This window comes from Lepidothrix coronata, unplaced genomic scaffold (genome assembly GCF_001604755.1).
Source record: "Lepidothrix coronata isolate B3197 unplaced genomic scaffold, Lepidothrix_coronata-1.0 Scaffold141, whole genome shotgun sequence".
Lineage (NCBI taxonomy): Eukaryota > Metazoa > Chordata > Aves > Passeriformes > Pipridae > Lepidothrix > Lepidothrix coronata.
Window position 1 is genome coordinate 494,850 of NW_016690321.1, and position 26,836 is coordinate 521,685.

A 26,836-nucleotide genomic window follows, 5' to 3' on the forward strand; every position below is an offset into this window, starting at 1 on the left:
AAAATTTGTTTCCTTCAAATGCTATGTTTCTGTTTTTCCTAGAGGCAGCTACAACTCTTTCTCTGTGATCTGAAATTGCAGCAATAATTATATTTCCTATTTTGTTCACTGTAGTTGACTGTTTTGGCAGTCATCCCGTAGCAGTAATCCAGACATAAAGAGTCATCGTGCATTTTTCAATCCAATTTAAATGGAATTGTTTCTCAAGGAAAGCAAGAGGGTGAAAATGTTCCCCTCTGGCAAAAACTTCAAGTACTTGGGTATTACATGCAAGAATTTTACCTACCTGTCTTATTCATCACTGCATTTTACAAGCACTGATTTAAATTCTTTGCACTTCTAGAAAGGCCTGAGAGTTTCTTCTTTTTTTTTTTTCACTTAGTCCTCCCTTAATTCTCCCAGACACTCAGAGAGAGACTTCAGTTCTCTCTTTCCAGATGATGCTCAGAGCACCAAGTGCTCTTGTTTTGTTCTTGTTTTGTTTTGGGGCTATTTGGTTGTTCTAGACCAGGGGAAAGGATGCAGTAGAACTTAAGGCAGGGATGCAGTAGGAGGCAAGGGAATAATTATTCATTCTTGCCATCAGCTCATTCACTTGGTTTGATTTACACCAGTTGTCCCAAAGTTTTCCTTCTAATTTTTTACTGAAATACCTAAAAGCCTTTAAAAATGGTATTTACACATATAATGTAGCATTATTAAAATTAAACAAAGCCTTTCAAATTGCCTCCATTGTGCAAGCCCCACACCATTTCAGAAAAAATTATTTTCACAGTAACCTCTGCCAGCATCACCAGCCAATCGAGGAAGAGGATTGTCCCACTCTGCTCTGCGCTGTTGCAGCCTCACCTTGAATATTGTGTGCAGTTTTGGTGACTGCAAGATAAGAAAGGTATTAAGCTCTTAGAGAGTGTCCAAAGGAGGGCAACGAAGATGGTGAAAAGCCTTGAGGGGAAGCCATATGAGGAGTGGATGAGGTTACTTGGTCTGTTCAGCCTGGAGAAGAGGAGACTGAGGGGAGACCTCATTGCAGTCTACAACTTCCTCGTGAGGGGAAGAGAAGGGGCAGGCACTGATCTCTTCTCTCTGGTGACCAGTGACAGGACCTGAGGGAATGGCCTGAAGTTGTGTCAGGGGAGGTTTAGGTTGGATATTAGGAAAAGGTTCTTCAGCCAGAGGGTGGTTGGGCACTGGAACAGCCTCCCCAGGGAAGTGGTCACAGCACCAAGCATGACAGTTCAAGAAGCGTTTGGATGATACTCTCATCTTGGTTGATGATACTCTCAAACTTTGGATGATAACTTGTGCAGGGTTAAAACTTGGACTCTATGATCCTTGTGCTCCTTTCCAACTCAGCATATTCTGTGATTCTGTGATTTTAATTGGTTTTTCCATCTCCCAGGCATGCAATGATTCAGGCGTCAGTTGTTTCTACAAGATCTCTGCTGCATCCCTCCCTGTGACCCAGCTGCTGCTCTGCTCAGCAAGCTAAGCTCGCTCCAAGTCATGTCCCACACCTTGCTCTCTGCTACTGGGGGCCTGTTTAAGCGTCCCCGTGCAGCTGGGCAGGCAGTATTGACATGCCATGGACAGACGGCTGATGGAAACACCAGGACACTCCTATAGCAGTTATTCAGTATGCTGCAGCTTCCCAAGGATACAGCAACTGCTCCTGGGTCCTAAAAATCCACCTGCTCAGCATCTCAGCCCAAAAGCTTGCTGTGTGCTTACTACAGGGGTGCAGCAAAGGGGGAAGAACCTAATAGATCAATGCCAATGTAAACTGAAATCACAGGGAAAAAAAAGGAGTCACAGAGTTTTTTTACCATAAAGGCAATTCTAGAAAGTTTCTGAATCTCAGACTCATGTATCATCTCTGGGGCATCTTAAGTTCACTTCATGGCATCACAGAAACATTGTCAGGACAGGACTTGCAGGATCCCCTCACAACAAGGCCCTTGTTCCTACACTGCACTGCACTCCTACAGCATTTCTTTTCCTGTTGTCCAAGGAGCTATGATGGTTTTTCACTACTCTGTCTGGCACTACCCAGAACAGCTTGGCTCCACCATCTTTGTAACTACCTTTCAAACAGGGATGGGTACCTGCATCTCTTCCCACATGTCAAAGGGCAGAGCCAAAAACAGTCCCTCAGGACAGCACAGGACGTGTTGTATCTGTGTCAGGACCAGCTCAGTTAGACACTGCAAGTAATTCCCACAGTCTACAGATCTTCCTTGTTTTCAGTGAAGAGTCTCTGTGTAAATCCTTCCCCAGAGGGATGCAGAAGAAGCAAAAAAAGGTATGAGGATGGATGACACAACTGGAAAAGTCTTCCTGAGAATCAACTAAATAAATTACAAATCTCCTCAAGAAAAGTGACAGTAAGGACTTCAGGGCCTGTATAGAGAAGGTGAAGAGGGAACAACTGTTAGGCAGCTTTTTTTCCCTGTGAAAGAATGAGGAGATATTAAAATGAGAATGCCTAGTGGCAACTTTCCAACAAAGAAGAACTTCTTCACCCCATGTGCAGTTAAGTGGTTAAACTTCTTGTCTCTTGGATGATGCAAGCTTGGTTGGGTCCACAAATGCCAAGAATTTGCATGTTGGTAAGTGTATGGAAGAAAAACCCACCCAGCACTACTAAATACAAAGACACTGACTAGCTTAGAAAGTTCCAAGCCATAACTCATGGGATGCTTGGAGAATATTCTGAGGAAGGTCACTAATTGATTGTCTATCAGTTGCTATTCGATGCAGAATGCTGCGCTAAATCGGCTTTTGATATAAACCAGTTCACGCATCACTACCATAAGATTTCTAAATTAACATTTAACATTACTAGACAGCTTTAAGTCTATTGTGACAGTGTAGCAAAGCCTCTACCACTATGGATCAAGTTCACCCACCTCTTTTTATTTAAACACTGCATCATTAAACAGAATCTAGACTTTTGGCTTCCTGGAGGAATGTGTCTGATCACCCCATCAAGTCCAGCAGGACATTACTGCCGTCCCATGGCAGCCAAAGGTGCAGAGCACCTGGGATTGAGCCCAAGGGCTTCAGCCATGGCACATCACTCTGTTTTGCTCTTCGCTTCACAGACAACTGCCCTCAACTTCAAAGCATCTTTTATGAAAAACAGCAACACTGTACCATGGCCAGGACAGAACATGCTTTGAGGCCAATTATCTTCTCCACCAAAATTTACACCTTCATCTCCATTCCAAATATTCACAATCCATTATTTTTACCCTCCCACAATTTTCTGCCCTCTACATGAAAGTCCCAAGGTCTTGAGGTAGTAGCCTGCTTGGCCAGGGGAAGAATGAGCAAGGAAACCTCATCACATCACCTTTTCATTTCTGCCCTGATGGGTAGAAAATGCTGGACTGTACTGCTCTGCCACACATCACCTCACACTGTCATGATGACGCTCCTCTGAGACAGCGGATCAGCTCCCAGTCCCTGACATTATTCAGCCACCCAGACCTGCCCAGTATGGGTATGCCTCCATTTCTATAAGTTTCTAATGCTGCCTGTGCCAGCTCCTTTCTATCCCTACTCCCTTAGGTCAGATGCATAGCCCAGGAAAGACACTTTGGCTGGGGGCATCTGTGTGTCAGACTAATCCCAGCTGCCACAGGGGCCCTGGGAGTCTGTCAGCAGCCAGGATAAATTGAGGTGGGACTGACTCACGCCAAATCCAAAGCTGGCAAGGGGAATATACAAGTGCACAAGTGGTAGAAAGCCAATTGCCTGCTTCAGCACACTGACATGTACCAGGTACAGCTCAGTGTATCCAGGGGACAAGATCATAATTCCCCAAAGAGACAAATGACTCCTCTGGTCTTACTGCAGGTGCCTGCCCTATAGAGGATGGGACCTTGGGGTGCCAAGGCCATCCGACAGATCTGTGCATGCTAGTACATTTATGTTCACCCAAGGTTTATCCACTAGCTTTTCTAGTCCTAAAATATACTTTAAGCTAAGCAGCTCTCACCCCAGAATCCAGCCCCAGACAGCCCTAGCAGCATGCAGGCAGAGATGAGGCAATGGTGTACCAAGTAGGGAATGAGCATGCCATGGTCACATGCTGCTGTCCCTCACTAACTTCACTACATTTACATCTCTCCTACCCCTCCTCACCCTGATCCTGCAGCAGGTTCATTGTATAGCACAAAGTTGGTCCACACCAAGCTGGCACAGGCTTCAGAGGAATTAATTCAGACGGGCAAAATCTGATCCCTTTCAGGGAGCGTGCGAAAGAGGAGGCAGCGCTCAGCACTTTAGACATCAAGGGAGAGTAAGAGAAAAAGAGATGAGAGAAAGCCTCACATAGAAAAGGCAGCAGGAAAAATGTCCTAATTTGGAGAGACAGGCCTCATTGCCATGGCAACCCAGAATCACCCCAGAGCGGCCAGATACGACTTCGTTATGTGGTGTTAAATGATTCAACCATTAAGGGGAAAAAATAATGGGGCTGTGGAAAGGAAAGTATTTGGCAACAAAGAATTTTTCTCTGAGGATGCTCTGGAAACAGAAGTGAACCTTTTGACTCTTAAGTTGTATTTTTTTTCCCCAATCTTTAGGCATAGACACATTTTTGTGCATTTGCTTCGTTTCAGGAGAATGAGTCACTCCTTCCTGGCTGCACTGCCTTCCCTCCCCAGCCTGGTGCTCATCAGTAGTGGGGCCAGATCCTGCTTCCTGGGCAACAGAGGGAGAAAAGGCAACTGAAGCCCCCGTTCCTTTCTTTAAAGCCCCCTACGAAGACCTCCCAGACAAGGCAGAAACTGGGAACACATGGCAAACCACATGGGGACGGTGCAGGGTGGCAGCACACGTCACCAAGGAGGTGGCAACACTATTCAGCGTGGCAGTGGCCACCAGCAGCTCCAGCCTCTGGTCCACAGCCTTGAGAAAGCACATATGGGATGTCTGTAAGAGAGCTGAAGCTGTTGAGGACATCTGGCCATGGGCTAAGTGAGAGAAGCAGAAGGAGTGATACGCTCACTAGAAGTCACACAATGCACATATTGCTGGCTGAGAGAGGAAGATGCAACCCTGCAATTGTTAATCAATTATCTGATCTCACCCTGAGCCCTATCTGCTCTAGTCTATGAATTACTTAGAATATCATGTAAACCTCCTCATCCCATACCCTTGCCTCCTTCCACCCTCTCGGGGTACCCTCGAAAACCACTATTCAGCAGATCTTCTCATCCATTTCTTACCCCTGGCTCAGTTCTATTACATGTTCTCAGTTCTTATGAGAAATCTCACCCAATCTTCAGGGGTTACACCTCGCAGGGTGCTAGCACATGGAGGTGGACCAGTATGAAGTATAGTAAGACTAGCTGAGTGGCAAAGAAGGAGTATCAGGTAACCTCTGGAGGTTATCTCCTTGAAACTGAAGGAACAGATCCCAGCAGATGAGTTCCTAGAGGACCATTCCCTACAGATTCCCAAGTGCAAAGCAAAAATTTGATTCTCCAGGCAAGATCCTTGTCACTCATGTCTAACCTACTCACGTCACCTCATTTCCCTGTTGAATTTATTCATCAAAGGCAGCAAAACATTTGACCAAAAGGATTTCTTGAGAGCAGGGATGCATGCAGTGTGGAGGACAGGACATGCTTCTGCACGGCCGTGGTTACGCAGTGACACAGTCACACATCTTCTACTGTAACATGCTGTTACCCATTCTCATACAAAACCACTTCTCCCTGGCCACAGAAACCTGAGCACGCCAAGAAAGAAAATCCTCTCCCTAGTATTCCAGTCTAAACTAGACCGGGAGAGGGAGAAAAGGAAAAACTAAACTCACTCCACTATTACCAAACAAAAAAGCCATCATAACTGTATGATTCGAGAGATTTGTGTATCGTACAGCAGCAGCACAGCAAGAGCCAATGGCTGGCTACCAGCTCTCTGGAAGCACAAAATGCTTCCCCACAGCTTGCATTGTGTATTACTCAGTATTATTATAGGCGCATCTCAAGACAAAGAGCAACAGACTGCTGGACCAGTGCAGTGACCAGTAAGCGACATTGTCAGACTAAAGTGTGGCCCTAAACACAGCAAGAGACAAATATCACTCATAACCTCTGTTTCTCCTCCCAGTGATCACCATCACAGTGTGTTTTTTCCAGCCTGTTTTGTCTCTGGTGAGAAAGCTGCCAGCCATATCTTCACTTTATAGTAATTAAGCAGATGAAACTTCAAATCCACATATGCATGTAAAATCTTCCAAGGGAGCTCAGGCAAGGGCAGAGGGATATAAAAGAGAGAATGGCTGGGACAAGTCCTGGTGAAGATGAGCCCTGTGATCTCGCAGGAGGACATGGAGACAGCAAAGGTTAATGGCAGCATGGCTCATTGGGGGAGAATGGACCATGGGCACCAGCACAGCCTGGTGCGGTTTCCAGCCATTCCCTAAATGAACCTGTTCCACCATCTGCAGGCGAGCACACTTTGTGCTCCATTAATTAGATCTTCATGCAAAATGTTTAATGCCAAAGTGACTTATTAAATCCAAATTAGGGAACCGACTAGCAAAAAAATTACATCTCTGGCCAGATGATGGCTGCATCAAACATTTGGATATGCCCAAAGCCCATCAAAACTCACCTCACAGTTTCACAGTAATTAAAAGTTTACCAAAAGATAATCATAGACTTATACAACAAAATAGAGACAGGCCACATGAGTTTGGGGATTCTGTCAGATGACCAAAACTAACAGAAAGAGAAGGCTGCCTGGTTCATCCTCTGTCCAGTTCCTCCTTATGTCCCTCTACTTCAGCATTGCTGTCCCCTGCAGACATGTACATACTCCAAAACTTTGTCAGTCTCGTTATAGATTACTTCCATGGTCAGATTGCAACTGCAGAGATTAGCCCATAGAGCCATGGGGGACTAATCATTCAGAGATATATCCAAAGTTTACTGTGTACTTCCTTCCCCTGCATTTCACCTCATTGCATCTTTCAGAGCTTCCCATCTCTCCCCTTCCCAGGACTTCAGCCCTTTCAGCACACTCCCTCCTTTAGATCAAGGGATATATCCTCCCTTATTTTCACCTTCAGGCTGTCTCCTCTCAGCCCACTCAAGGCACCCAGTGATTGAGTATGCCCTGATCTCGTTCAGCACCAGCTGAGGAACTTGAACCACCACACTTTGCTGTAGCCTTGGCACAAGGGTAAGAATAAGGCTAGACAGAAAGCTCAGCCAGTTAAAAGGTAGAAAAAAGTGGGGCAGAAAACAGATGTCTGCTTGTCAGAAAAACAAGGCCTAATTCACATTTTAAGTCTGCATTTAAAATATAGTTAAAGGCACATGTCTTCCTCTTCCACAGAGGATACTAACGGAATAATCCAATTACTGCTGCTGTCATCAGGCTAATTTCCTTTCTCAAGAGGTCTGTCTTTGGATAGAAATATTAAAATCTCCAAGCCTTGCGCCATGTTTCCCTTCAAACACTGATAGGAGCATGTGACACTAAGCCAGTGTCTATTCATGACTATGTCTCATTCGCTGCTGTGATCTAAGCCACTGCGGCGTGGTGGCGTGAGTCACAGAGCACACACATGTGTGCCGAGTACAAGTGTGAACCAAACGTCCAACCCCAAGAGACAGCGCCGCTCACGTCGCACGCTCGCCTGTGCGCACCGCGGAGCAGGGCCGCGCTGGGGTGAATCAGAGTGAGTCACCGTGGGAGTGCACGGCAGAGAGGGCAAGCAAGCTGCAAGCATGTTTGGGACACACTGTGCACAGGTCACTTGTGCCGAAATCACAGCTCCCGAGACACTCCGATGCAGGGCTGTGCCCACCTTCTGTGTGCATTTTCAGCTTGTATTTTTTTAGGAAACGAGGCTCTTGCAGACCTGATGCATTTGTGTTTGTGCATAGGTGAGTCAGGCTTCCCAGTAACTCTTGAACCTGCTGGCCAATTTCCACCTGATTTGACAAAGGGGCAGAGGACTCAGAGAGAATTAAATTCTTACAGTGCCGTACAAAAATACAGGCTGCAACTGCATGCAGTCCCAAAATCTTTGTCTAGCCCCACAGCAGTGTGTATGATTCACCCACTCACAGTCAAAGGCTCACTAGGCAATCAAATAAACTTCATCCTGACCTGGCAGCATGCCTGTGGTGGACAGCCCCTATACACAGATGCCCAGGGGCACCACGTACATCTCTCTCATGTACTGTGCCAGCCAGTGAGCATAAAAGACACAGTGAAAACTGGGAGAAAAGCAGTAGGAGATCTAGGGGGAATGGTATTATTGTAGGGAGGAGGTGTAGACAGCCCCTGAAAAACTGAACTGTGGGCAAACACACTTATTTGGACTAGATATCTTCTAGTGGATACAGGGCAGCAGGTGAAGAAATGAGACCCTTTTAATGACACTGGTCCTCACCACTGGTGGGAGGATGGGTCCAGCTCTTCTGAAATCTCTATGCCCAGCTCAAGTTCTTATCTCTATGGACTCTCTGGTGTCTACTACGGACTGAGTTCACATTACAGTCTTGTTATATAATTCAGTTAAAGAGTCAACTAACCATGAGATGTGAATCCAGTGAAAAGAGGATTCATTCATTTGGGAGCTGACAAAATTACTTGTTCCATTGCCCTTCCACTCACTGTCTTCTCAAAAAGCTGTTCCAATGTTAGGTCATAAAATTCACTTTCAAGTGTGTCAGATGGGGAAAAAATAAATAAAAGCCTCTAGTGTGTATTTGCAAAAGCAATGAGGGACTCTGAGTGTCCATTCTGAAATACAACATGAAAGGCTCAACTTTCAGAAGATGGAGATGCCCAGCATTTTTTCAAATAAAGGCTGTCTTAACCTGTCTCATGTTGCATACTGTCAAAAAAAAAAAGGGACCTATATTCACTGTTCACACTCAAAACACTTTAGCCTACTTCTTTGATTGCATTGCTTCCTGGGAGGCGGGCAGAGCCCATTCAGATACCAGGTGTCCCGCGCCTGGCAGCTTGGCAGGCAGTGCTGCATGGAAAAGGCGCTCCACTCCACCAGCCTCGATGCCACCTGTTCCCAATTCTCCTGCCGCCCACCAGCCCTGCCATGTCGAGGAACAGTCTGAACCTGGCCCACAGCCCAGGCCATGAAGGAGCCCAAATAGAACCAGGCAATTTGGAGACGTGGAAAGCAGGCACTTATAAGAGATGCTCTCTCCACACACTGTTATCTGACAAATGCACCATTATCCAACAAGAGCCTCTCTCTCCACTTCCCAAACAACTGTCTTCTCTGTTAAGAATTCATTGACCCTCTCCTCTTTATCTGTCAGAAAAGAATGTTTTCCCTTAGCTCAGTTGGTTAGAGCATGGTGCTTATAAACCCAAGGTCATGGGTTTGATCCCTGTATGGGCCATTCACTTAAGAATTGGACTTAATGATCCTTGTGGGTCCCTTCCAACTCAGAATGTTCTGTGATTCTTATGTTTCTCCTGAGCTCACTAGGGTGATTTCTGGGTTTTTTTCAACGGTCTCTAGTAGATAACTAAAAGGTATTGGTAACTGTCTGCTCACTGCATCCCCTGAAGGAAAGCACATACTCTCCCTCATGCAAACTCCTTCCATACTGCATCAGAAACAGGACATTCCCAGCTCCCCTCAAATCTTTGTGAACTGGAAGGGATAGAAACACTGCAATTCCAATGGGAGGAGACTCAGCAAGAGGAAGCTATCCCCTTCAGAAGGAAAACTCATTCATTACAAGAGGGTCAGAGCTACATGTGGCTACTTGCAAGAAAGAACATTTCTGATGATAGTGATTTTACCTCACACTCAAACTCCATGCAGAGTGTATGAACCCTACCCTATGATTTGGTAGGCTTAAATAGAAGTTAAGACAATAAAACCCTGCCAGATCTGCGACCTTTGATAAATGCGAAGAGCTGGTTAATGTAGCATACCAAATATTGAAACTTCAGCTCAAGTAGGTTTGTGTTGGAGGTAGCCCCTGTCAGCTGGGAGCCATGAACCATCACTGCACACCACTTCCTTGAGGGCAGCTCTGCCCTAACTGAGGTCACACCACATGCTGCCCCTGGCCAGGCCCCTGCAGGCTCAGCAGCCTCATCTCTTGGCGCAGGGGGAGTAACCAGTGATGTGCAGGGCTGTCACAAATCTTTCCCCAAGCTCTGCCTCCCCTTACCCCCTCATCCATGATGTGGACAATACTAGTGTGCATGTGCTGTGGTGAGAGATCACTAGCTTGTCAAGCTGGTGATGTGGAGAACAGTATTAACTGAGTAATTAAATCATTTCTGTAATTACTCTCACAGAGCTATAAATAATGTAAGCCCACACATTCTCTCTGGAAGCCACAATAGCAAGAGGAGAGAGAGCGAGGGAAGCAAATGAAAAGGGAGAAATAATAATAATAACAATAATACCACTTAACATTTATACAGCACACTGCATTTTCAAAGCACAGTGCAAACAATAATTAAGAAATGGGTAGAGTGACAGACAGAAGAGGGTGAGAGGAAGGGAAGTGGGAAAAGGGAGAGGAGGGGAAGGGAGGCAGGTAGGGATCAGGATATGAGACCCAGCAAGGCTGGTGGCCTGGTGGCAGGGCCTTTGGCTCTTCATGTCATACCTCCAGACTGCTGCAGTAAGCCAGGGGGGCAAGGACAAAGCTCTGCCTCTGCAGAAAGCGAGTGCCAGAGCGAGAGCCCAAGAGGGAGCCATGACAAAGGAGCTCACACATGGAGGAGCCAGCAGCTCCATCATGGAGCAGCCTCCTAATGGCTTCAGCCTATCCCCTCCAGCACAGAGGACTGACAGTGACCACACCAGCCTCAAGCCAGGCAGCATGTGGAGGCTCTGGAGGGATTGCTCTGTCCTCCCAGGAGCTTCTCCCTCTCCCCACCAAGCCTAGGGCCATGAAACAGGATGTGCTGGCTGGGGCACTGCACAGCCAAGCCAGCCCCAGGCACACTTTAGAAGACCCACTGGCCTTCCCCCCGCAGGGAGAACTGATGCCAGTCCCAGTCCCCCCACAGTCATCAGTCACACCCCAGGACCCATTTCTGGCTTCCTTTGTGGTTCAGGGCAGAGTGGGGAAGGAATATTTCTGCCCAAATGGAGGGAAGCAGCACAGACAGGGAAAGCATTGCTGCCCCATCCCACTATTCTGTTCTCACTCAGTCTCCACTTGACAGATTTTTCACTCCTATTTCACAACCCTGATCTCGTTTGCTCAGCAGTTCTGCCACCCCCTGCTTCCTGGGGCCAGCCAGGAAGCATCACCTGGGCAGGCAGCATCACCTGAACAGACACATCTCCTCTTTCCTCTCCCTCTCTGCCTTTTCCTATTCCCCATCTCCTGCTTCCCATCTTTATCCAGTCCCTCTGCCCATCTCCTTGTTTCAGGATCTCTTCCAGATGCTCACCCTCTGCACTGGCTCCTCTTCATATCCCAGGTGTCCCCTACCTCGCCCGAATTCCAGTCCAGATTCCCTGGTGCACAGCACATTTCTCCTGGCTGGATCCCACCAGGACTCCACAGGAGAGCTCCAGCTCCAGCATGGCCTGTGCAGCCCCCAGGGCCAGGTGCAGTTCTGAAGCAAAGTTTTCAAAGACAAGTTCTTTTCATGATACGTGGCAAACATCTAAAAAGACTTCAGGCATATCCACAGTTTCCCATGCTTATAACAAGACCAAACTTGGGGCAGCCTATGCCTATGCAGTGGTAGCAAAAGAACATCTCTGGTTACAAGCTCTTCCCTACCAGATACCCCCTCTCCAGACCTGTGTCCTTGCTCATGATCATCAGGCAGAACCTTTGGAGGAAAATGTGCCAGCACTTGCAATACAGATAAATCATGTATCTTCCTGTGCCACGTATTCAGAGAGAGATGTTTTATTTTCCAAATAAATAGAAAAATAAATTAATCAGCTTGAGGCATACACCTGGCATAGGAAACTTTACTCAAACAGTCATAGTCTGGCAAAATTACAGGAAACCCCCAAGAGATCTTATAATGGGGAATGATGGGCAAGCTTACAATAGAAGGTACTATCAGCCCTGCATAAAATGAGTTCTCCGGCATGCTGCAGCTATTCAGCCACTACCTCTAATGGGGGTTATGGCTTCTCCTCTTGGAGTTCAGATTTTCATATCAAGCATTGTATTTACTTCAGCTAGAAAAACACATTAATTGTTCCCTAGCAATTAAGTAGCCTTTGCCTTTTGTAGAGCTCAAAGTACTTTACAAAAACATTGTTATGGTCTTCTTGCAAAGGGCAAATTGTTGTAGAGCAATTGCTTAAAGTCATGTTTTATAGCAGAGCTGCAGTGAGGACTCGGGTTTATCAGGACTGCTAGATTCTGCTGGCACCCTTTAGATCAGTCCTTCTCACTGTGTGTGCCTGCCTTTTTTACTTTTGTGCCTAGCCACCCTTAGACTCTCCATGTCCTTCGTTCCTTCTTCCCCCTTCCTCTGAAACATACATTTATTGTTATCATCAGGAACTTCACAGATATACAGCTAGAAGCTATTGCCAAAACACAGAGAAAAACTGCCTCGATGGAGTTTCCAGGACACTTTTTTCCCCTCACTCTCAGAACCTATTTTTTTCTTTTTTTTTTAATTTTCTCCACATGATCCTATGTTCAGGAGAAGTTTTGCTGTCTTTCATCTCATTCATCCTCTTTCTCCTTTGCTGCATCTATATAACATGTTCTCCAGCACTTAACTCAGTTCTGCTTGAAAACAGCTGAAGAAATATGGTTTCCACACTCCTGCCTAAGAAGTCTAGAGCACTTTTTAATAAAACTCAGTGTCTGAGCCTTTTCCTTGATACACATATATATCATTTAATATTATCATTTAATGTATCATAATACATCATTTAATATATTTCCTTAACTTTATCCTGTCATTCCTACTGCTACTTCTGGCAGCTACACCAACCATTTTTTTTCTCTAATCTTACTCTACCTCTATTCATTGAGTATATAAATCATACCCTGACTCATTGTTCAGTCCATCTACAATGCACACATACCGCTGTTACACTCTTTCTTCATATATTGGCTCCTCCACATCCTTAACAGTCACAGACTACAATTTTACCTTTTTCTGTACTCTGTTTTTTCCAGTCTGTGTATATATACTTCCCTTAAGTTCCCTCATAATCCATCCCCTCCAAACTTGGTTAATGAGGCAAATAAAAGGCAAAGAGAATAAGAGATTCCCTGGAAAGAATTGGTTCTCTCTGTCCTGCGGTTACTGGGGAATGACACATGGATCTAAAGCAGCAGCATTGGGCAATTTCACACTCTGTGTTTTTAATTTCATTTTGAGGCCAGTTTAGGGCAGGGACAAATTTGAGTGTAATTAATTTAGATTTTGTGAGACAAGTAACTGCTTGAGGTTGTAATAAAGGACTGCCTGTCCAGATTGAAGAAACTAATCTCCTTGTCCGGCTGGGGATGGCACAAATTGATTTAAGACTTTTGTGTTGGGTTTTTTGTTTTGAAGAAAGGGGCTGTAATAGTAATTATAAATAACTATGGGTCAGATCTCATCAAGCTTCCAGATTTTCTTTAGGTAGTGTTTACAGATTTGGAGATCTAACTAAACATTATTAGTGTAAAAATCAAGGTTAGAAATCTAGCAAGAAAGAACTTTTTCACAGAAACCCTATTACTGGCCAGATCCAAGCTAGGTGGAAATCAATATTTTCCTCACTTCAGTAGTTCTATTTCCAGGCAAAGAATGACAACACTGCATTTAAACAATAGTAGTAATAAGGTTAATTCAGCTTCTCTTTACCTCAGGTAGGTTGCAGCAGTTGCGTGCAGAGCTAGGGAAGGAAAGGTCTTCTGTCCCTCAAAAGAAAACATCACTATAACAACAGAAGAAAACTAACACTCTGTACTCCTGGAAGAAGAATCCTATGACCCAAAACAAAACAGTTTATAAATAGCTGCAAAAGGCTGATATAAGAGAATCAGACTTCAGTTTTGCTTAACATTTCTTGTCTGAGACAACTTCTGCTAAGGGAAGGCACCTCCGGGAAGCCATCTTCTCCTTCAGCACGGCCTCTGCCCAAAAGCTTCCCAGGGCACCTTAGCAGGGTATGAGTCTCACCAGGGCACCCCAGGTTTTCTTCTTCCCAATTCTGTGATGCTCAAGCTCAGATGACATCTTCAAGCATCAGGTGTACAAGGCCCAGGACAGATATGAAGTGCATCCAGTGTAAATTATTAGAGGGGGAAAAATTGATGGAGATATTTAATGGAAAGTTACATTTGCATAAGACTTTTGTTTTGGTTTTTTGGGTTTTTTAAAGGTGCTTTCTTGTTGCTTCTAAGTGATAAAATTAAAAATAAAAAGGAATCAAACTCCACTTTTTTCCCTAAGACTCTTGAAAAGAATACCCCAGAAGAAGGGAAGACCTTGAAATGGAGTTCCTCCCAAGAAAATTGGAGATAAAATAGAGGGAAGCTTTAAAAATTTAAAAAAAAACCCAAAAAAAACCCCAAAAAAACCCAACCAAAAACCAAAACAAAAAATCCAGATTATTTTAATAGGATAATTAATAAAAGAAATTATACATTTCTTTGAAAAGTCATTTTTTCATTTAAATAATACTGATGAGAGTACTTGAGCTCTTGTTTAGAAAAAGAGAGTTAACATTGAAGGATTTAATGGCCCTAGGGAGAGGTTAAAGCTCTTAAAAGTTCATTTCCAGGTTTCCTAATACCTGAGGGATTTTAAATGCTGTGATTTCTTTCTAAAGTAATAAAAATTGTTCTAGGGAAACTCTCAGGTGTTAAACTTCAAAAAAATATGCTACCTATATTCCCTTTCTTTACAGAAAAAAAAAGTCATTTTGTATGTACATTGTCTATATCTCTGTGACCTACCTTTTATTCTCCCTCCTCAACTTTTGCAGCAAATTCATAATTTGAGAATACATGATATTTAGTTAATTATTTGTGAGCTACAGAGAGCTTTCATTTGGCAGCAAAAGCAAACTGAGTGTCAAATGAAGTGTATTAATCATGTCCTCAATAAAAATTATTAAAATCTTGAAGGGAAACTGCCAATTTCTTTTTATTTTATTTTTTAACATCAAACTTGTCTTTGCTAATTATTAGATTAGTTTAAGAAACATTTTAACTATTACTGCCATCAAATGCAGTTTCAGAGAAATGAAAATGCTTTGTGAACTTACAGGAATTGCATATAAATTTGTCTGGAGGGAAAAAAGGGAACAAAATCTTTCAATGTCTGCAGATCAAAATGTGTGTTCTTCTCCCTTCTAAGCAACATTTTTTTTGGAATTTATTTTACTTCAGTTCATATAATCCGTTCAAAGGGAACTTTATCTTTTTTTTTCTTTAACTGAATTTCCTTCACACAAGGGCTCGAAAAATTTCAGATGTCATCCCTAATGGAAATGAAACAAATTTACATCCAAAAAATGAGGTTTTCATTCCCCATGCATGCCTATTATTTAACCTTTGAAAACCTGAGAGTGAAAGTGCTTTCCTTTTAATTACAGATGTTCTGCTTTTAGCAGCACTGTCCCAGTGTCTTTGACTTTGTCCTGGTTTCAGTGTGTATCTAGGTGCTCATCTTATCCAACTAATTTTGGCTTTCCTGTATCTGCAGCATCACTTTGCTGCACTCTGACCAACAGGTACTCTTCTTCCCTGGTGCTTTACACCTATTGTCCAAGTTTGGACTTGCTCCCCACCAAAATACCAAGGAAATCACTGCTGCAGCAGCATGGCCCAAGCATGGAGCAATCATAGCAGCCTTCAGCATTGAAAGAGAGAGAGACAACATTTCTTGGAAGCCTTACAGAAAAGAAAAACAGAGGGGAGAGGGATTTATGAAGTGGGGATGAAAAGGCAGAGAAAACATTGCAGCTTTGGTATAAACGGGAAAAAAGAACAAGGTAGGGGAGGGAATAACAGAAAAGTCAGCTCCGTGCTCTGTGAAAAAAAGGAAGGAGAATCTGGCCTAGAACAGATCAGATCTTAGATTTCAGGTTAGTTTCATGCAGCTTTTATACAAATTTTATTACTGGCACAGCCCAGCTCAACAGATCATTCTTTCCTACCATTTTATTTCCATCAATATGCTGATGCATACTGCACGTATCCCTGTGTGGGCAAGCCCTGGAGAAAACAGCAAGGGATGCAGAGACAGAGAAGAATGATTTTCACCTGGGAAAACATAACCATCCTCTTCTTCCAGTATTTTTCCTGTGCTGCCTGTGCACCCTTGTGTTACTATAACACTTCATAGGACAAGAAGCTTTGGCGAAATAATGCGACTGTGGAGAAATAGGAAGGCACAGTTCTGGCAAAAATGATGGTCACCAGCTGTGCTATAAGAGAACCCAAGGCATTTTCTGCTCTTACCTTTTCTGCATTCATTATCACCAAGTTGACTTTTTCTGTTATTTTAAAACAAATAGTTCTATCATTACAAAATGGATCAGTCAGCCAATGGTGTGGTCACTTTTTAGGCAAGGAGCTAAATCTTTTCCAACACAGTAAGTTATTTAAATCTGAATAACAATTCATCCTTCTCTTGAGATACCTATAAATGTATATCTGTTAGTTTTGGGTTTGTTTGTTTTGTTTTTTTTTGTGACTGCTCCTTTACCTCCTAGTTCTGGGCAGAAGTGATTTTAGGGAATATTGAAATTACAGTGAAGAAAAGCCCAGTCCAGACTGCCAGTCTCAGGACTGCAAACACAAGATATTGGTTTGTGTGGTTATCGGAACTGAAGTTTGGTCTGCTGCCTTGAAGGTTTACTTTCACCATCAGCCTCTTAACATAGAGCATCCTCATACAATTGAATTTCTGCTTTCAAAACAACTGGGGATAAATAAGACATTATTTTAAACACTGGAATGGGAGCAGATATGCTTATTGGTCAAAAATGCATTGCAGTCCCCTGGACAATACAAACTAATGCTTAAAATCAGGTAATACAAAAAGTAAGGTCATTGTGGCAACATCAGGCAAACTAAAGAGACCAGCAAGCTTCCACAAGCAAAGTTATTCTACCACAAAAATCTAACACCGGTACTGGTGCACATTTCTCTCCTCTCCATTTCATCTATTTTGGATTAAACACAGATCATCAGTGATCAGTGCTCTTCCCTTCCTCATCACAGGTCCAGGTAAGACGATGTTATCACCCTAATCCTTTTCAAGGTGTCAGCACCAAAACAAGGAAGAGGTGCTTCCTTACAGGGCCAAAACAGCATGAGCACTCTTCTATCCTGCCGCAGAGCTACAGGCCCTGCTCCTCTGAGAGGAACTAACGTGGGGGCTATTGGGTCCCCTCAGCCATCACTCCTAGGCCATCCAGTCCCCACAAAATGACTGCTGTACTTCACTGTGTTTGGCATCACTGCTGGCATGCTTATCAGGGACTAAAGGAACTTAACTGGCTGTGACACAACTCTCACTCGGCAAAGTGGTCTCTCCACAGCTCAAGTGAGGCACATCATGTATCTGTACTTCACCATTTTCCTGGAACTGAATCCAGATCACAGTGTGCACACAGATCATCTGGTCATTTTCTTCTTATGCCAAATTAGGCAGAAATTAAATGTAACACTCTGTAGCAGCTAAGCAGGTGGAATTAGAGACATGAACACCGAGTAAAACAGCAAAAACATATACAAATTCCTCTATACCTATTTTTCAGAGAAAAAAGGCAAAACACCAGGAAAACAAAAATACATAAACATTATCTACAAAATGTAATCCAATGCAATATTAAAGAATCTGAGTGTGAACAAAAAGAATCAGGAAAACCAGATGTTACACTTTCAGCAACATACCTCCACCTATGTTACAGGATTCATGGCATTTAACTTGAGGCATCACGAACAAGTTGAGGTACAGCCTTCTTCAGTAAACAGTGGGGAGACACAGGACTGTCCCATGAGCATTTCACTGCACCCTGAGGTGAGTGGGGTGAATTGTCCTCAGGTGGTGCCTCCTTCACCACTGATGCCTAGACCTCTAGCTGGTGAGTAGCAAATTTCCAGATGCATGTTAACTGAGATAAGACCAGCTTATGGTGCACATCACGCAATATTTCTGGTTTTATATACAAGAGAAAATAAAATTTGGGCTCGAAATCCTCATTTTTTTCTTTTTTTTTCTTTTTCCCTGCTCTTTTGTGTCTCAATTTACCAGTTGCATGGCACATTACAAAGCCTTTTTTACATGACCCAAATTTCCTTGCAGACACACTTACAAAACCCTCATTGAAGGTGAAACAGAATTTCACATGCTACTCTGGGAAAGGTGATTTGACTGAGGAGTTTTTGCATTAACCTCCAGAGAAGAGGGGCTTATCTGTCACACTAAGGCATTAGTGATTTGTAGCGTTCTTTAGGTTTGCATTGGCGCTACTGATCACAAACACTCAGGGAGCATAACGAAGCTGTAAGTGCAGATCTGAACCTGTGAAATGCTGAGCAAGTTCAATCACAGCTGACTGCTGTGGGCGTTGAGGGGATGCTGAAAGAAGCAATCCATGCTTGCAGGATCAAACCTCAGCCACACAACTCATCTGCAAAGAATATGACTAAGAGTCACTAAAAGTAAAGCCTCTGTCAAGGCCCTCTGTGAAAAATGGAATTGCTTAAGGACTTAGCAGGCTGACTTTAGTATTTTTAGTAGAATTTTAGTGTATTTACTCTCTACCATATTTTCATTCAATTCATCAAATAAATATTATCCATTAAAGATTACACACCTGCGGATCAGAAGCCGTAAAGGTCAGCCTTTTCAAATTATGTTTAAGAAACCTTGGCCTTTCCTAATACTGCAGATCTTTGTACATAACCTGCTTCTCCTGTCTGCAAAACTTAAAAAAAAAAAAGGGGGGGGGAAGCTTGGTAAAACAGAAATCTCCATTCATAAGGCTTCTACCTTCGAGCTCCCTGTGGGCTGCTTGCCTGCCAGAATGATCTTTAGATGCAAGCCAGTGGGATACACAGGGCAGTGGTGGGAGATGCTGCCTTCCCAAGGAGAGACTAGAGACAGGTAGAAAAAAAAAATCTTTTCAAAGTTCAATAGGCCAAATTTCTCTTTGAATTACAGCAGGGTAAATTTGATCTAATCCTGCCAAAGGCAATGGGTTTATGCTGGATTTACACTGCGGGAATCTGAAATCAGAATTTTGCCTGCCATGTTCAAAGTCACAAGGACCTTTTCCCAGTGTCTAGAAGGTCTTGTGTCAGTAACTCTTACACTTGTTCAAAGAGGATGTAAAATGTCACCATAAGTGTGAAATGCAGCACTCAAGCAATGCTTCAGACCCTCTTTTGCACAGAGATTGATAACCGTGCAATGCAGCAGGCAGGAGAGCATCAAGATGCAGCATTGCTGTCTGATTGTCCTCCAAGGCAGAAAAGCTTTATTGTAGGTGGAATGTGGCTGCATGACTTTAGCACATGTGCAACTATTCAAGGAGAGAGAGTAAAAAAGGTCCATGATTATTTTATTCAGTGACTATTTCAGTTCAAAGGCTGATATGAGAAAACAATACTGCATATTAACTGTATGTTATTTGGCAACTGAACAGTTGGTCAAAGAGTGAGAAAATAATTTGTTATCACCTCCAATAGCCTGCACTGGATTATTTATTTGCAAGGTAAATAAAACAGAAAGTGCCTGGATTTCTTTTCCCGCTAGATCTGTTTCTGAGAAAAGCAACAGTAGCCAGGTTAATTCCCACTCTTCATTCAATTAGACCCGATTCTGCCTAGTTAAATATCTCAGATTTGTTTAAAAACAACATGTAAAAGAAAAAGCCTGTCAGCTTGTGTCCCTGCTTACTTCTTTGGAATGCACAAGCATGGGTCAAAAGGGTCTTCTCAATAAAAGGCTTGGCCTTAACTCTCTCTGGCTTCGAGCCTGCAGGGAAAAGGACAGCCAGCTCCTCTCACACATTTCCATGGCCCACAGTAGCCCAGAGGCATGTTAGCTACACCATCTGGCCAAACGCAGACTCAGGTGCTACTTGTTGGGTCCCCTGTTCCTTGCAGGAGGAGGACTTCTATCAGGTCCACCCGCACCTCATGGAGGCTCCACTAAGATAACAGTAATCAGCTGGTCAAAGATGCTACTCCCTCTACATCTTGCCCTGTTCAAAACCAGTAGGGGAAGGCTTGATTGCGTAGTAATTCCTTAGAAGACTGTCTAGGGCCTGGGAAAACAGTAAAATGTCAATGATATGAAGGAATAAAGTAGTGCAGTGGAAAAAAAGAAAGACTTAGCTGGACTGGTTCAGACTGGTTAGTTGTTTTAGCCAACATCTATTTAACTTCAGGAGCTAATGAACACTTCTGAGAGAGGAAGGCTTTATTAAAGATTCAATTATATTCCAATTAAGATGTAAGAGCTGTATTAAATGTCCCTGAAAATACCACAGTGTCCTCCAGCTACATGCAGTAAAAACCCAGGCTAGGATCCCTGGATCTTCTAAGGTAAAACACGGGCAAAAATAAAACCTTTAAAAAGAATTACAATTGTCAGGGGTTCTTTACCCTCCCTAAGGAAGAACAAAAGGGCCAATTCTTTTTCAGCTCTCTTCTACCTGCTCCTTTCCCTCCTCGTTTTTTCTCTGTTGCAGATAATTCCACATGATTAATAGGCTCTTCTCAGTGGTGCTACACACAGTTAGCTCTTTTAGTCTCTCTTTGAATCTGAAACTGTCTAATCCCTCAACCCTTCGGCCCCATGAGACAACACCTGAGGATCACAGAATAAGATATTTCTCTCTGTTTTAAGTTTTGATCCACAGGTCTGCAATAGGAGGAAGCTCATTTAAGTTTACCTTATCTGCCATGATCATAGAGGAGCCTCCATGGATGCCCAGGATGGGAGTGAGGGTCTGGGCAGAGATGAAGTCCAGGATCTGGGCAATGGCTTCCTGGTCTGTGTCATCAGCAAATACCACCCCTTGAATCTTCCGATCTGACATGAGGTCACAGATGCGGGTGATGATGCTCTTAGGATCTGTCTCATTCATGGCCACCAGCTCCACCCGAGGCACCACTGAGAGGTGGTGGAAGTCATCTTTCTCGTGGGCATCTTTGATGGCCACTTCGTCTGAGGTGCCCACCAGGATGACTGCAATGCCAATGCTCGGGTGGCTTTTCTGGGCATGGGCCCCGCTCCCTGTTGTTGCAAGGACTGCCAGCACCAGCCAAAACCTCGGAGAGTAGCACTCCACACTGGGCCTCATCTTCGGTTCTTCGACTCCCTGAGTGAGGAAACAAAAAAAGGGAAAGGGGGAAAGTAAAAGAAAGTGATTAATTGACAAGTCAGTCATGCAGTCAGCCTTCAAGGCAGATCCATTGATCTTCCTCAGCCACTAGCTCTCCTCCCAACAATCCTTCTCATCTAATGCCTAGCCCTTTGGCTACATTCAGGGCTCTGTTAAAGTTGGGGGGGGGGCTAGTGTCAGACCAGTCAGCCTCTACTTCAGACTTTGGAATCACTTAAGAAAACAGCTGTCAGCAGAAGATGGGATCATGTCATCTCTCAGGTCCCATGTCACTCTGAGACCCAAGTCAAAAGTGATAGAGAATTGTCCTTTGACAGCTGATCGGCTGACTTTGTGAAATTAATTGCTTATGTCAAGCCCATGTCTGAGTACTCACCCTCAACACAAAGGAATGACTGGTGCTTGCAATCAGTTTGGGCTTGTGCGGGAGGTACAGGCACAGAGACTGAGGAGAACAGGCAAATAAGGGCCCCCTTTTACTTTCTCATCACAGTCCTTTCAGAATAAAGTGAGGACAAATGGGCAAGGTCATTGGATGTATATGTATGTGTGTACGTGTGTATCCATTGCACATGACCTTCCTACCACCACCAGGACACACACAGCTCCAGTCTGTAGTACAGTCAGCTATATGCTTTCCACCAATACAGGGTTCTTTAAAAAAAAAAAAAAAAAAAAAGCCAGGAATACAAAATTTCCCAGTGGTTGGGGCCAAAACTGGATCAATGCAGCGTAGAGAAGACATTCCCTTCAAGCCCATATAACAGCTATTTTTGCACAGAAGCAGAAATACTTACAGAGCTTATGACGGTTCACCCTCAGCTACTACAGCCAGGTATGTTACATCGATCTTTTCCCTGAACACATCCACTTTATTTTGTAACAGTAGAAACAGCAAAATCCAATGAGGTCATCTCTCCAGACCCTGCCTGAACAGGACAGTTCCCAGAGGGATTGTTCTTAGTTCTTTCTTTATTTACTCTCATTTTAACAATAGTTTGCATTTCCACAGCACTTTTCATCCTCAAGGCACTTTACAAACATTAACAAACTAATTTTTACAGCACCTATGCGGTGTAAAGATCAGAACCCCAGCCCTGGTCTGTGGACAACAGAGCAGTGTCTCCACATTCGCCCACCACCCCTGTGAGAGGTAGCACTGCTTGGTATGCCCACCCAGGGCCATGCTCATGTCCCAAGGAGATTTCAGGCATTTCAAACTAAAGAAGACTTTTCCCCAGGGCAAAATGTCCTGCTCGGCCACTCATACCCACAATTCTGTTCTTCAGCAGCCAGGCACACTTCAAATAAATACACTAGCCCTGCACTTTTTTGCACTGCATCTCTGTTCTTGGGTGTCCAAGAACAAGATCCTTCCATACTGTTCGCTGCTACACTTGCCTCTGTCACACGAACAGAAAGCCACAGTAGCAGAGACAATGCTGGCAAAGCTTTGTGGAAGCAGGAAGCCCACAAAACAGCCCTACCTGACACCAGCCATCCACAGGGAAAAGGCACAAGGGCCCAATCTTGCCCTGCCCTGGAGAACACATAGGCTCAGCATCTGCTCCCTCATTGTCATGCTAAGCAGAGAGAATGTATCCTGCATTGATATTACCAGATAAATAAGCAGATAATAAAACAGATAATAAATATGCACCAGAGGAACCAAATCCACTTAAGAAGGCTGAAAGGGACCACGGCTGTGAAGCACCGATCGATTCTAAACTCTGACGGATTCACTTTCCGAGAGATGCTCACAAGGAGAACCAAGAGACTTTGAGAGTTTGGCAAAATGAACAGTTAACTTCATTCCAGCATGACTGTTATCCTCCAATTACGAGTCACTAAATTAGATTCCTTCACAGTGAAATGCAGTCCCCGTTCCTTCAATGCTTTATTAACTTTAATGCACTCTATACACTCTCTGTCTCTCAGTCTCTTGCTCACTCACTTTAATGCTATATTTGTTCTCTTAAAATATGTCTCCTGCATTGACTCATACAGTATATTACACTTGATTAGGCAATGGCTAGTTGTGATGGTCAGGGAGAAAAGTGTAGGTTTTTCCCAGTCCTCCTCCCACCAGGAATATTTAACAGGGCCTTCCAACCCAGGGCTCAGATAGCATTCATGCAGAAGCTATACAGGCAATCATGGCAGCTGTCAGCCTTCACACCCAAGCACAGGCTTCTCCCAGTGGGAAAAATGGCAGCCAAAAAGTCCATCCCCTTCTCTTCACCTGCATCAAAGCCAATAAATCTCTAACATCTATCTCCAAGCAGCATAAGAGAGTCTAGATCCTGAAGAGCACATAGGTGCCAATCTGTTTGGTGCCTAGCTCAAGCAATGTGCCCCCCCCCTCAGGCAGATTTTTCCATTAAACACAGGATGGTGTTATCTGTACAGTGGCAGTTCCTAAGCTTTGGCCAGATATGCAGGGAGCAGCCAGGGCTGGAAAGAAGCTAATACAAACAGGAGGGTGTCTGTGTCTCTATAGCCAACCCAGCACCTCCAATTTGGATTGTCATCTTTAACCCCCCACCTGGATCAGGCATAGCAATGCTTACGTAGCCTGTGTTGTACCAACCAAGACATCTATCTCGCCCTCTCTCACTCATACATAACATTACTGTCATGCTCATAATGTCTTTCAGGTGCTCCAGGGGCCATCCGTGTGCCACAGATCAGTGTTCCTCTGAGGGAATAACAGGTACCAGATCCAGGCTGGACTCCCTTGTATGATGGGACACAGGGATGTGATAAGGCAGGATAACGTCAATAAATTACACACAACTCAGAGCTGAGTGTGGTTTCCACCATCCAGCTCCCATAAGGCAGCAGCAGGGTCACAGCATGGAGTTGAGCATGAGTTGCAGCATGGAGAGACTGCAACAGGGGTGCTCATGGAGCTACAGTCCCTTCCCTCCTTGGGGCTGACTTCTGTTCCTGAGTGGTAGCCACTCTGCACATGTCTGCTCACATGCAGGTGGTGGCTCTTAGAGAAAGGGACAAACATCGCAGCACAAACCTCATCTCACTTTCCTCCCCTGGTCTGGCTCACTACAAGCCCCTTTTGAATGTGTTCTAATAGAGGCAAGGGAAGGGTGAATGACCACAGACTTATTATCAGATTAAGGTGACCCCAGAACTATCCTGAAAATGTGTTTCTGCATACGCAGGAACAAATTTTGTCCATTAATTTCTATGGTGTTTGAATGCAAACATACAAGGCATCCAACCAAGGAAGCACTGGAGGTAGCACATGGACCTCCTCCTGAGTGGGTTCTTGTTCCCAGTGAAGAAGAGGAATGAAGAAATTCACACATGAAGAAATTCATAAGCACCAGACAAGGCTGCAGCTGTAAAACAGGACATTTACCCTTTCTGTTTCAAGCAACTTAAATAATTTTACAGTATAATTTCACCAGTCAAGAATGATTACTAAAACATGCAGGGATATTTTATTACAAAGTATTTTACATGAGCAGGATTTTCCCTTGGTGGTGGTGTGGGGCAACACAGTGAAGTCTTTTCTGTGATTTTGGCACTCCAAAACAATTTAGCAAATCCCAGACTCCAGACTGCTAAGTAAAATCCCTTACACAGTACTCCACACTATTATGTTGTCTCTTACTCCCTGTAAAAAAATATATGGGAGGGCCATTAGATGAAGTGGTTTTACAGACATATCTATATTTAGGTATAAACATGCCAGTAAAACCATTATACCTCTATAATCTCGTTTAACTTACCAGTAAAACATACGCACCATTGTAGAGGAATGCAGCATCTACTTACTGCAGAGCAATGTTACACAATCACTTTCAAAACGGGAAGGGAAAGCTAACTTCTTCAATTGAAAATGCAAGAAAAAATGTAGGTAGTCAGTAATTATTCAGATTGGAATTTAGCCAGGATCAAAGGTTAGATTGCTTAAAAATATCACGAGAACCTTATTTGACACTGCACTTTTATGTGGATCAGACCTAAGATAAGTATTAATAGAAAATTATTAGGCTGCACAGGCAAAATACAGCTCAGCATTAAGAGATATTTCTGGATGATATTTCAAAATACACAAAGTACACAGACCAGTCACTTTGCATTCAACCAGGCTAACTATAAACAGACTACTACTCAAGCAGTGTATAGCACAGCCAGCCAATCGTCATGTCAGGTAAAGAAACTGAGGCAGAATATGGGCTGGTCACAAGATTTTGGGGGCATTTCTGTTGTGTGCTGATGCTGGTACTTCCTGCTGCAATTGTGCCACCCAGGTAGCCTTGTACAATAGCCCCTAGGGAGCTGTCTCCAAGCTCAAGACAGCAAGAGGAAAGGAAGTCTTAGAAGACTGCAGTCCCAGACAGAAAGCTGTCTTGAAGGCAGATTTCCTAATTAAGAGGAAGATAATGCTTGGGACAGGAGGCTGAACAATGGCACTAGTCACCAGCAAAGGGAACTTTGCAGGGACATTGGCTCCATACGGAAAAAGAAAAGCATCACCTACCTCCAGCCTCCCTTTCCAATACTTCCCTGGAGGGCCACAGGGAAGTTCCTCTCCCGGTTCTTTCTGGGTCCCATTACTACCTAGAGACAGATGTCCTGCCAGCCCCAGTGTTAAACATCAACATTATCATACCCTTTAGTATTTGTTCATATTTGACAGCATCCTAATTCACACTGCCTTCATTTCTCTGACAGTTTGAGAAGTATCAGACAATGAATACAAAAGCAATGTTTCAGGTCCTTGTTGGGGGTAGGAAGAAATCCACCTCACCTGTGAAATATTCTACAAAGCTGGAACGTGTTTTGTTCCCCATCAGGGAACAGCGACTGCACTAGAAGCAGCTGTAGGGAAGTTAACGTTGCCTAGATGTGCTACTGGGTTGTCCATCAAAGAAATACAAGTATGTCCAGACCAAAGAAGAACACCATTTCTGTGTTTACCAATGGCAGAACTCTGTGTTTGCCAATGACAGAAGACTGGTGACTATTTGATCTTTTTGTCTACTACCTACCTTATGGCAAACTGGAGGAGCTAAGACCCATGCAAAAAAAAACCAGACAGGACAGACTGAAACCTCAGAAACTGTTATTCCTAAGAGCTAGAGTTTAAAGCTATAAATCACACCACAATTTACACCTAAGTTTCTCTAGCTCACTGATTTTTGGGGACCCAATTTCAGCTTAGGAGAGCCTCCCATTCTGATGGCTACTGCCGTCTCTGCAATCTAGACTTGCTGCATATTGTATATCTCTGAAGAAGCATTCCTTCTCTTCTAACGCTGCTTTAACCGTTATCCTACCACACCTTCAGCCTAGGTTATTTGTACCTTGGCAACTCTTGTGCTGCTGTTTCCCATATTACTTCTTACTACATTGGTGACATAAGTGTCCATAAATCTTCTTCTGGCTCACAGCCCTGTTGCTCCAGGAATTTTGTCAACAGACACAAAGAAGAGGAGGATGGATCTGGGGCACGATAGATGTGTCTTATAAGCG

At 43.9% G+C, this 26,836-nt stretch overlaps 1 protein-coding gene across 4 annotated transcripts in view; it reads right to left on the reverse strand.

Moving 5' to 3' along the window:
* Positions 1 to 26,836, reverse strand: part of GRIN2B (glutamate ionotropic receptor NMDA type subunit 2B) — a 212,276-nt gene that overhangs the window by 154,682 nt on the left and 30,758 nt on the right. For 2 of the 4 annotated variants that reach the window (XM_017827682.1, XM_017827683.1), the window contains exon 3: positions 20,879 to 21,307. In XM_017827682.1, coding sequence (XP_017683171.1) covers positions 20,879 to 21,289 — 411 coding nt within the window. In that variant the 5' untranslated portion in view covers positions 21,290 to 21,307. Of the gene's footprint in view, positions 1 to 18,969; positions 19,074 to 20,878; positions 21,851 to 26,836 lie in introns of those variants that run through there. The other 2 variants (XM_017827684.1, XM_017827681.1) reach the window with 2 other exon arrangements.